We start from the raw sequence: 11,095 nt of genomic DNA, 5'->3' as shown, positions 1-11,095 counted from the left end.
CAGTCTTGCATATGGAATTAGCAGAATGCTGGATGCCATGTAGCCCAGAGCCTGCAGAATTTTTCTTGCAGATAACTAGGTCTTTGTTGCCATGCTTTCGAAGTAAGAAGTCAGTTGCCTTTGTTTGTCTGGCATGAGATAAGCCATCCGGGCAGTTGTATTTAAGCTTGCACCCAGGGATATTATCTCTTGAGAGGGTACTAGTTTTGATTTATTTTCGATTACTGTGTACCCTAGGCAAATTAGTCATCTTTTTACAAACGCCAGATGCTTTAGTAGAATGTCTTTGATCTCTGCTTGAATAAGGCAGTCATCCAAGTAGGGATATATTTGAATTCCTCTTTGTCTGTAAAATGCAATTACTAGTGCCATGCATTTTGTGAAGACCCTGGGCGCAGTAGATAAGCCAAAGGGCATTGCAGAGAATTGGTAGTGCATAGAGCCAGCTATGAATCTGAGGTATCTTCTGCAAAATTGTCTGATTGGGACATGCAGGTATGCCTCTTTGAGGTCCAAAGTTACAAGCCAAGCCTTCTTGCCCAGCATGGGCAGAAGCTGCTGTAGAGTCAACATTTTGAATTTCGAAATGTCCAGAAAAGTATTTAGAATAGACAGGTCCAGAATTGGTCTCCACGCTTTGTCCTTTCTTGGTACTAAGAAAAGTCTTGAGTAAAATCCTTGTCCCTGCTCTTGTTGTGGCACCGGCTGAATAGCCCTCATGTCCATGAGAGATGAAACTTGTTTTTGTGCCTCTGCCCATTGATTGTGTGGCAGGTCTGGCATACCTTTTGCCTTTGGAAGGGTGTGAAAGTGGAACCTGTAGCCCTGAGAGTCTATATTTAAGACCCATTTGTCCTGGGTGATCATGTGCCAATTTTGTGAAAAAAGTGCTAGCTTTCCCCCCTAAGGGTGCTGCCAAAAGATAAATGCTTGGCATTGGCAGAGGGAAGTCATTGGGACTGTTTCCTATATGGCTGTGATTTGTCTTCTCCGCTTTTGGAGGTAGAAGCACCCCATTGTTTGGGCCTGTATGAGCCCTGGGGCTGTTGTCTGCCTCTAGGGCATCTGTATCTGCCTCTTTGTGGCCTGTCTGACACGGGAAAGGACCAATTCTTAGAAGGCCAGTTCCTGCTAAATCTGGGTGGCTGTACCTGTAAGAAATCCTTTACTGTCTGCATAGATTTAGCTTTATCCTCCATTTTCTTCAACACCTCTTCTGCCTTAACACCAAACAAAGTATCATGCTGTAATGGAGCATCCAATAATTTTGCTTTAACATGATCAGGTAGAGTCTGTTCCTTTAACCAAGCATGCCTTCGAATGACAGAACCTGTAACAGCGGCCCTGCAAGAGGCCTCCAGTGAATCAAAACTACAGTGCAAAGTATGCTTTCCCACTTGTTCAGCTGCATGCAATAAATCCTGCATTTCCTTGTTCTCAGAACATTCAGAATTTGTCAACATTTTCTGTTTTAGCAGAGACATTAAGTACTGCTGATATTTAAGCATATGAAACTGACAATTTAAAGCCCTTACAGCCAAGGTAGCAGAAGTGTAAACTTTTTTCCCCCATCTGTCCACTGCCCTTGAGTCTCTATCTGAGGGGACAGGGTTTTTTGCAATAGAGGCCTTGACCCCTTTGGGATCCTGATATATAGTTTCTGGGTCAGCAGCAGGGTTTTTATATAGAAATTTATGAGAATCTGGAACCCTGTAGTATCTGTCTGGCTTAACAGGTGCAAGAGGTAAAGAGTCGGGAGACAGTCCGGACTCTGAAAATACATAATTTACAATGTCTAGAACAGGTGGAATAGCAAGAGGTCTGTGCTGAGGTAGTAAAAGAAAGTCTCTGAGCCTTTTCTTAGATTCTGAGTAATCTTGGCTCTCCCAGTGGAAATGCTCCCTCATGGTATGCAGGGTTTCCCCAAAAGAATAATCCTCGGGAGGAGAAGCTGAAGGAATAGATTCTTCAGCATCATAATCCTCATAGGGAGGAATAGAGTATCCCTGTTCTGAAGAGGAGTCACAGGAAATGGAAACCTGATCAGAGGAATCATATTCAGTGTCTTGCCTAGGCCTCTTCTCAGGAGGGGGATGGGAACCCCTGATCAAAGTAATTAGGTCTTCGGACATTTTGAGCATCTGTTTCTTAGGCATGGAAGTCTGTCCTGGAGAATGCTGTACTTGTTTCCTTGTCTTTAAAGCTGTTTTAGTCTTTGTCTTGGATGCTGAAGTTGGCTTGATATAAAGCTGTGTAGGTCTGAAAACACCCTCAGAAGCCAATGCCTGCTCAGCGGCTCTGGACCCATCTGTGGGATTAGTTTCCGAAGGCCCAATACCTTGAGTATCCAGAGGCCTAGTTGTCTCCACATGGGAGTCGGAAGTGGCCTGTGGCTCTGAGGCAGTGGGTGTCAGGGGCTGTGAAAGCGCCTCACTGAGAACCAGCAAACTGGTGACTGGCCTAGAAGAGGCTTTGTCGGCGGTTTTGGACCTCGGATGCCTTTCCCTTTCTTTTTCCTTGCGTTTTTTATGAACTCCAGTCGTCAGCTGTTCCGACGGCATTATATAGTTAAACTTTTGGCCAAAGTAATGAAAAGCAAAATCGTACCGACGCTTAATAGTGCGTTGGTTAAATCTAGCACAAAACCGACAACTAGCAATGTCGTGGTCAGGGCCTAGGCAAGGAATACAGTAAGAATGAAAATCCTTACGAGGTATTTGCTTCCCACAAGAATACAATTGTTAACTTTTTCTGACATCGGTCTGGAGCAAGAAAAAAGTTTCCCCAATGGGGTACTTAGCTTTATTGAAGACTTCGGATCTGAAATTCAATTTTGAAAATCTCAGGAGTCGGCCGACCGGCACTTGCGAACAGCTTTAACTTCGGGCACCGCGCGGCAAGAAAGACTGAAGAAAATGGTGTCGGCTGCATCTTATATACCCCTTGCGCACTGACATCAGGGAAGAGGCGACAGCAACCGACGCCGGGCCAAGATTTTGGAATTCAGGCCGACTGCAGGTAGCCTGCCAGCAGGATAACCCAAGTGTAATGACTGCAACAATGAAACACGATGAACATCTGCAGACAGACTTGCACCAAATGAGGCGAACAATGAACTTTATAAATGGGATCTTTCGGCAGCTGTCTGACGATGTCCTGGAGAAAAGAAAACTCCCTGTGGACAAACTGCAAACTAGAAGGGAAAAAGATCCAGGCAGCAGAATACAAAATGATGAGAAGGGCTTCTCACTGTCTCTAGATCTTAAACAGTTTTCCCCAGAAGAACTGACAGTGAAAGTAGCTGGTAGAAAAGTCACTGTGGAAGGAAAACATGAAATGAAAAGTGAGGATGGTGAAACAGTTTTCTCTTATGAGTGCAATCAGTTTAAGAAGGAAGTCCTGTTACCAGAGGATGTGAATTCTGAAGAAGTAACTTGTTTGCTGTCCCACAATGGTGAGCTCATCATCGAAGCCCCACGACTGGCCTTACCAGCTTTGACAGGTAGAGAGATTCCCATCTCTATCACCACAGACACAAGCAGTGGAAAGGAAGATGAAAATAAGAATGCAGATAAAACGAACAAGAACAAAAAGCAAGAAATCTCTTCAAATGAGGGAAATGAAGTTGCAACTGCACAGACTGTCTAGCTGTACAAAGACTGACATTCCTCTTATTTAATGCACTATGCCATTTAACTACTTGTTCAGACTACGAAACTACTGTCATTTTTTATCCTTTCAAAAAGTCTAGAATGTATGTTTTAAAGAACATATTGTTTTATTCAGATATCCGCGGTGGTGGTGCTGTGGTAGCGTTGTCACCTCACAGTAAGACGCTGACCGGTTCGACTCTCAGCTAGAGTGTCTTCTGCGTGGAGACATGCGTGAATGGGCGTACCTTCATTGAAGGTTGTGCGTTAGGGCTGGCAACTTAGCACGTAAAAATCAACTGCCAATCATTAGCGGACCGGAGTTCCGCTGTGGCGACCCCTAACCGGGAAAAGCCGAAAGACACAACAACTACAACATTGTTTTATTCAGATATTTCCAGTAATGATACATAATGTCAGTGAGCAAACGTTCAGTTTAACAATGTTTACTTTTTTTATATGATCCACTTAAAACATTTCATATATATTATCACAAGCTGCCTGACCTCAAATCGCTTTTGTACATCTTCATTTTTCTTTATTTCTTTAAATTTGCAGTAATAGTCATGGATTTTTTGGTTTTCATTTTTCACATATTTTTAAATAAATGATCTGCTATGTTATGATTATTCAAGACTTCCTTTCCTTCATTTCTAAAGATGACCAGTTTAAATAATTGTTTCTTCTCATTTAGGTTACTTACCTGAGTGTTTAAAAAAATGGAGCTGTAGAGGGAGTGGGAACAGATATGTAAAAGAATGCACTAGGATGGGATTTGTCAATCTTGTAAATAAGGCGGTGGTATGAAAATGAGACATGAAAAACAGAATGACTAACAGTACATAGTATTCCCCCCCCCCAAAACACACACACTCAGTCAAACCACCATTGTAAGTAAACCGTTATCAAATGATTTGCCATAAACTTCAGTCTCCTACAAGTAACTCATTGTGGCATAGGTTTAAGAGTCTTTTTTTTTTTTTATGAGAAGGGTAGTTGTTGCTAGTAGATTAATAAAAATGAAGGGTAATTGATATCAATATAGAACAACAAATGATGTATGTCAAATAAAATGCTACTGCAATGCAGCCAGCCTGCAGTGTCATGCAATGCCAGCAGCAACAATACCCCTTCATGTCAAACACAGTACTACAATTCAGTAAAAATATGCTCATAGGCAAAACCAACTGAGAATATACTCTGTTTCTGTATGTAAGAAAACAATGAAAGGTTACTTTTATTAAATTGCATTAACAGCATTAAGTCAGTATTTGAATACCATCCAGACCATTTATTCTTGGCATCATTCTCTGAACCCATCTTCATCATATTCATAATAAAAAATGGGAGTAAACAAGAATAAAGCAATACATCTGCAATTTTGCAGATAATGTTGAGTCTGAATCTGTTCAAACCAGTACCATACTTAAGAGATCATTCTGTAAGGGTGATTCTACCATGCAAACTACACCTGTAAAAACGGAGTCATATATAACACAGCCAATGACTATGTTATACAATAAATTACCATCTCTAGTTAGGCATGTAAAGAACTTGGAGGAATTTCCATATGATGGAAATAAATGCTACAACATTAGAAAGTCAGTATGCCTTAATGACCTTAAGGTCTGAACATTGGAAACAGTTAACTTACAACCCAGTTCGGGAGAGCATATCATTTGTCTGGAAGATGTAAACAAATAAACACGCACACATAAACACATACAGATCAAACTCTAATTTAAGGACCACAAATTCTCTTACCTGTACATCTTTAGATGAGGAAGGAAAAGGCAAAGCATATTTAAAAACACAGGTCAAATCTCAAATATTAACAAGTAGTTTAGATGCCTCCAGTAAGATACTGGTTAAGCAGACTTGTACAGTAACAGACAGCATTGGTATATTATGTGGTACAGACATAACTTAATTGCATATGCACAATTAGAGAATTTGAGTTACACTTGCATAGGAATTCTGCAGGCTGGAACCAGGATGTAATATATCAGAGGTTGAATTTATAACAGTAATGTGATATATTTCAAAAGGACATGTTTCAGCATGTTGAAGTTTTTAATTGTTGAAACCTATACGGTCAAGACCAAATGATCGACAGTTTAAAATATCAAAATTCAACTAGAAACAGCATTTTAGGAGGGGAGGGCAAGCCCCCATGCACCCCCACATCCCTTCTAATTATATAATCTAACTCTACAGTGGAGGATAACGGCATATACCCCGATCCCCACTGTATCACAATTTCCGTCCAACTCTGTTTCTTTTTTCTTAGTTGATTTTTGATATTTTAAATTGATGATCAAGTGGTCTCGAACATATGGGTTTTGAGGATCTATTTTCGAGCATTGAAAAAAATTACAGTGAACGGCTAATAACTGAAACTTCAACACTGGAAGTTTAATGTACTGAACATGTTTAACAGTGAAAAATAATTCATAGAATGGTCATAGTTGGCCAACAAACAGGAATTACCACGATGCATAAGGTAAGTGAAGGAAACCTTTTTTTAATTTGCCCTTTTCCCGACTGTAGTGTGATCTTGGAGTTGGTATATATAGTTAGGGAGGGTGTGGGAGGCACAAGTATCCCCATTCAATGAATTATTTTTCACTGTTAAGCTTTTTCACCATGTTAAACGTTCACTGTTTAACTTTCAATTATTAGCCACGTGCTGTAATTTTTTTATTTGAGAACATAGACCTGGGTTTTGACAATTTAAAATTTTGACCAACTGAAATAGACCCATATGAGAAAATATTTTACCGAATAATTCTCCTTGTCACAACTTGAAATTTATGAATTATTTGGTATAACGTCTTGAAAGATTAGAAGCCAGGCAGGTATGGCGCATGATGTACTAAAGCTAGTTACTAAAAATAGCTACTCATATTTGTAAAAGGGAGGGGGGCTAACTCACCTTTAATCTTTGTCTAGTTTTTAAAAAGGGGTGTAAAGTGGGCATGTGGCCCCCTTACAAACTCTCTGAAGCTATCAATTATTGAGGCACACTTGTCCAATATGCAGAACGGATAATTGCTTTAATGCAGGGAGAATTATCCCACTGCAAAGACATTCTGCAGTTTGTTTTCACAGTTTCATTTTCCAGTCTTCAATGCTGTTTTGCTCAGTTTGGGCTTTCTCCTTTTCCCTATTTTCTGTTTGGCATTATGTACCTTGACCTTTTTAAGCTTTGCTGTTTGGAAATAAGATGGTTATTTTTGCCTATATAAAATTACTTACATTCACAAGTAGGAACATGTGGAGTGCTGTAACTACAGAAATCATGTGAACTTTGTACATAACATGTTACTGGATGGGTATGTTTGTTATATATGCATACACAGAGATAGGTATCCCTGACAACCTACACATTATAACACAGACACCAAAAGACAGAGGACATATTAATCTTTCTTTAAAACAGATGGGGGTTTAAAAATTGTTATTGGTATATTTCTAACAACTTGCTTTACATCCCTATTTTTCATTAAATAATTCCAGTACACAGTCAAGGCTTGTGTAGCTATTCCTTATTCAACAGATGTTGTTGTTGTTGTTTGTCTTTCGGCTTTTCCCGGTTAGGGGTCGCCACAGCAGAACTCCGGTCTGCTAATGATTGGCAGTAGATTTTCACGAACGCCGAGGTGCCAGCTCAACGTCCAACCTTCAATGAAGGCACGCCCATTTACGCATGTCTTTCGAATGCCACCCAACCGCGGGGAGGACATGCAGACTCCACACATAAGGCACTCCCCGCACTTCAGCCAAGAATCGAACGGGAGAACCTCTTGCTGTGAGGCAGCAACGCTACTGCTGTACCACCACGGCATCAGCAAAAAATACTGCTAGGACTATTAACCTGTATGAACAGTATGCTTCTGCTATTAGCCTGGCCCTTACTATAAGCAGTCTTAATAAATGTAGATGGATATGTTCTATTTAAAAACTGCTTAGTCATATGTAAACCATCTGTATCATTTATTTCAAAACAGCAAAACAGTACAGTGAAGAGGCCTGAATTCTTTATTTCTGGTGGCAAGACATTGAGACACTGACTATGTGACAAGTAGAATTGATCATATAACATGCATCTTTGGCCATGTGGCTACTAATCCCAATAGTAACATATATAATCACCAAACACCATCATACTAGGTGACTTCAATTACCCTAATATAGACTGGGAACACTACTCAAGCCCAAACACCCTAGCCCAAAAGTTCCTGGAATTCATAAACTCAAATGCCATGGAACAACTAGTCACCATCCCCACAAGAGGAGATAACATACTTGATCTCATCATCACGAACATGGGAGCACAATGTTCAACACCGGAAGTATACCCCTCACTGGTGAGATCAGATCACAAACTAATCTCGCTGGAGGTCCTCATCCCACCCCACCTGAAATAAAAAGACCACAGTAAAGAACTTCTCAAAAGCCGACTTCACACTTCTAAAGACTAGTGTGGTCTCCTTTAAGGCCCCGAGCCGGGAAAACAATACTCAAGCCGCTGAATCACTTACAAATGCCTTCTACCAGCACCTGCAGGACTGCATGGATAAGGCAATCCCAAGCAAAACAAAGACTCTTTGTACCAAAGGCAAGCGTCCAGTCTGGTGGACCCCAGCCATAAACAAACTCTACAACAAAAGGAGGAAGCTACTACAAGATAGAGCAAAATCCTTAAAAGGTAAGACACCCTTGATCACTATAAGTAAAAACTAAGAGCTCTCATAAAATCATCCAAAGCAAATTTCGAGAGAGAAATAGCTAAAGACTCAAAAGACAATCATAAGGCCTTCTTTAGCTATGTTAGAAACCTAGGAGGAAACTCCCAGATATGCTCAGAACTAGTTCAAAATGATGTGAAGATTACTGATCCTACAGACATTGCCAACATACTGGCTGACAGGTTCAGTGCAAACTTCTCCCCTCCCCAAAAGGAGAGATATCTATAACAAACGAGTGGAGCACCCCAAACATGTCCAGCGCCCAAGTGAGAACTGCTCTGTACAAAGCAAAAAACACAGCATCCATGGGACCCGATGGTGTCCCCGGCTGTGTGCTCCACAAACTCAATGAGGAATTAAACCCACAGCTAGGACAGCTGTTTAATCAAAGTCTTACCTCTGGATACGCACCCAGGAGTGGCGCACTGCAACTGTGGTCCCACTTCACAAAGGCGGTGCCTCCACAGACCCTGGAAATTACCGCCCATTAGCTTGACAAGCCTTATCTGCAAAGCCATGGAGAGGATCATAATGGACCTCATAAATAAAGACATAGGAATTTGCAGACTTTGGATCCAACCCAGTTTGGCTTTGTCAAAGGCAGATCATGCCTTTTAAACTTGGTTGACTTTTTCAAACAGTCACCAAAGCCATTGATGAGGGAAAGGCAGTCCATACAGCCTACCTCGATCTGGCTAAGGCCTTCGATACAATACCCCACTCGGGTATCATTGAAAAACTCATCAGCTTAAATGTTAACCCATACATCACAAGATGGGTTGCAAACTGGCTGAGTGACAGAACCCACAGGGTCAGAGTTGCTGGCGCCATGTCAGACTCAAAGCCTGTCACAAGTGGTGTCCCACAGGGCTCAGTCCTGGGCCCACTCTTGTTTGGCATCTACTTTTCCAAGTACAAGCAAACACAGGAGGGTTATGGCTGACAAAGTTTGCAGATGACTGCAAACTGGGCCATAGTAGAAAACACATCTGACACAGATATCCTTCAGAAGGGTCTCACAGAAACGGATAACTGGTGCCAGAGCCACGGCCTAAAGTTAAATGCCAAAAAAATGCATAGTCATACCCTTCGGGAAAAACAAGGTTACCCCTAGCTACCAAATAGGTGGCAATCCACTGAGCACAGAAGAAGTTATCAGGGACCTGGGGACCCAGGTTGATAGTAGTCTGTCATTCGACACCCATGTAGCTAAAGTAGTTAGGAAGTCCTTCTACATTGCCCACCTTATCATGAAAGGATTCTCATCTAGATCAAGGGAGGTCATAGTCTCCCTTTACTCATCACTCATCAGACCAATGATTGAGTACAATGCCCCATTCGAATGTATCTGACCCGACACTTGCAGCAGCTGGAGAGGCCACAAAAGTTCCTCACCAAAAGGATAAAGGGTCTCAAAATCTGTCCTATGCTGCCCGACTGAAAGAACTCCAGCTCTATTCAGTCGCTTACCGCTTGCTCAGAGGTGACCTTTGCCTAACATACAAGGCCATGTCTAACCCAGATTTGATGAATATGCTTCACCTCAAAAAATCTAGATCCATCAGAGCCACAAGGGCGGAGACTTAAACCTCGACACGGCTATTAATAGGACGTGCTGGAGAGATAGATTCATCACCCAAAGACTCCCTATGCTGTGGAACAAAATCCCGGTACATGTGAGGCAGAGCACCTCGCTGGCCTTGTTCAAGAGAAATCTTGACCAATGGATGGGAGATCGCAGATATACCCCAGGAATTACCTCAGTGTCACTGCTCGACAGAGGCACAGCAAAATAATGGGTATAGTTCCCCATACTAAAGGGGTGGCGTAAGCCACAAAACAATGGGCTAGGCTTATAAATGCCCTCGGGCAGATAGCCTAGTATGAACCTATGAACCTATGAACCTATGAACATATTATACATCATATTTTTTTTTAATTTAATAGTATCATCATAGTATCATAATAGAATACTAGGCTAATGTCGCAAGTCACCATTTTAAGCCTAGCCAATTCCCCAAAATAAAATTTGATAGGTAATGCTTCCCAAATGTTTTGTAGAGCATGCATATTCTTAGGTAGGCAAAACAATTGCAAATTTCCTCTCTCTAGTCTAGAAGAAACTTGTGAGGCAGAAAAGGAGTATATTTCCAGTTCCCCATCTGGTGGTCCAGGCTGTAGTTGAATAAATGCAGGGAAGTACTCTACTTTGCACGAATGGGAAGCCCGTTCGCAAAGGTGAGCCTCTGAGAAACATATATAAACAAAGAATATAGCCTCAGGCAATAAAACAAACCAGAGAAAAAAGAAGCAAATGAGAAAAAACACCATAGCCCTGGATGTAACACAGCAGAATATTCAATTTATTGTAAGCAAGCGCTTTCAAGGGTTCACCACTTCATTAGACGTAGATAAAAGTGACTTAAAACCACATTAAATAGTATTCCAATTAACATTAATTACTTCAATTAAAAACAATTAAATTATTTAAAGCCATACTTAACATTTTTAAAAACATCACAGCATACATAAACTAAAACCTAGTGTCACAACTGTCTTGCTTTCAGGAAAGGTTTAATGGAGACCATATTATTCAAACCAGGCGCTTTATCAGCGCGCAGTAACAAAATCCATTTTTGTTCAGCTGCCTCAGTAATATTCCTCATATCTCCCCCCTTTTTCTGACTGCAAGTA

The 11,095-nt window shown here is 41.2% G+C and overlaps 1 protein-coding gene across 1 annotated transcript; it reads left to right on the top strand.

The window, feature by feature from the left end:
• The first annotated feature begins 3,060 nt into the window (after positions 1–3,060).
• LOC122787997 (heat shock protein 30C-like) lies at positions 3,061–3,648 on the top strand. The gene has a single exon (XM_044054922.1). The coding sequence runs from the start codon at positions 3,061–3,063 to the stop codon at positions 3,646–3,648; it is 588 nt and encodes a 195-aa protein (XP_043910857.1).
• The last annotated feature ends 7,447 nt before the right edge of the window (positions 3,649–11,095 follow it).

The sequence above is a fragment of the Protopterus annectens genome, chromosome 13.part0 (assembly GCF_019279795.1).
Source record: "Protopterus annectens isolate FY-2018-M chromosome 13.part0, PAN1.0, whole genome shotgun sequence".
Taxonomy (NCBI): Eukaryota; Metazoa; Chordata; order Ceratodontiformes; family Protopteridae; genus Protopterus; species Protopterus annectens.
Note: the sequence above shows the minus strand (reverse complement) of the source record. Positions and strands in the feature narration are given on the sequence as shown.

What these genes read in the sequence shown, in the direction of transcription:
- LOC122787997 (XM_044054922.1), top strand. Translation starts at nt 3,061, where the DNA reads ATGAAACACGATGAACATCTGCAGACAGACTTGCACCAAATGAGGCGA.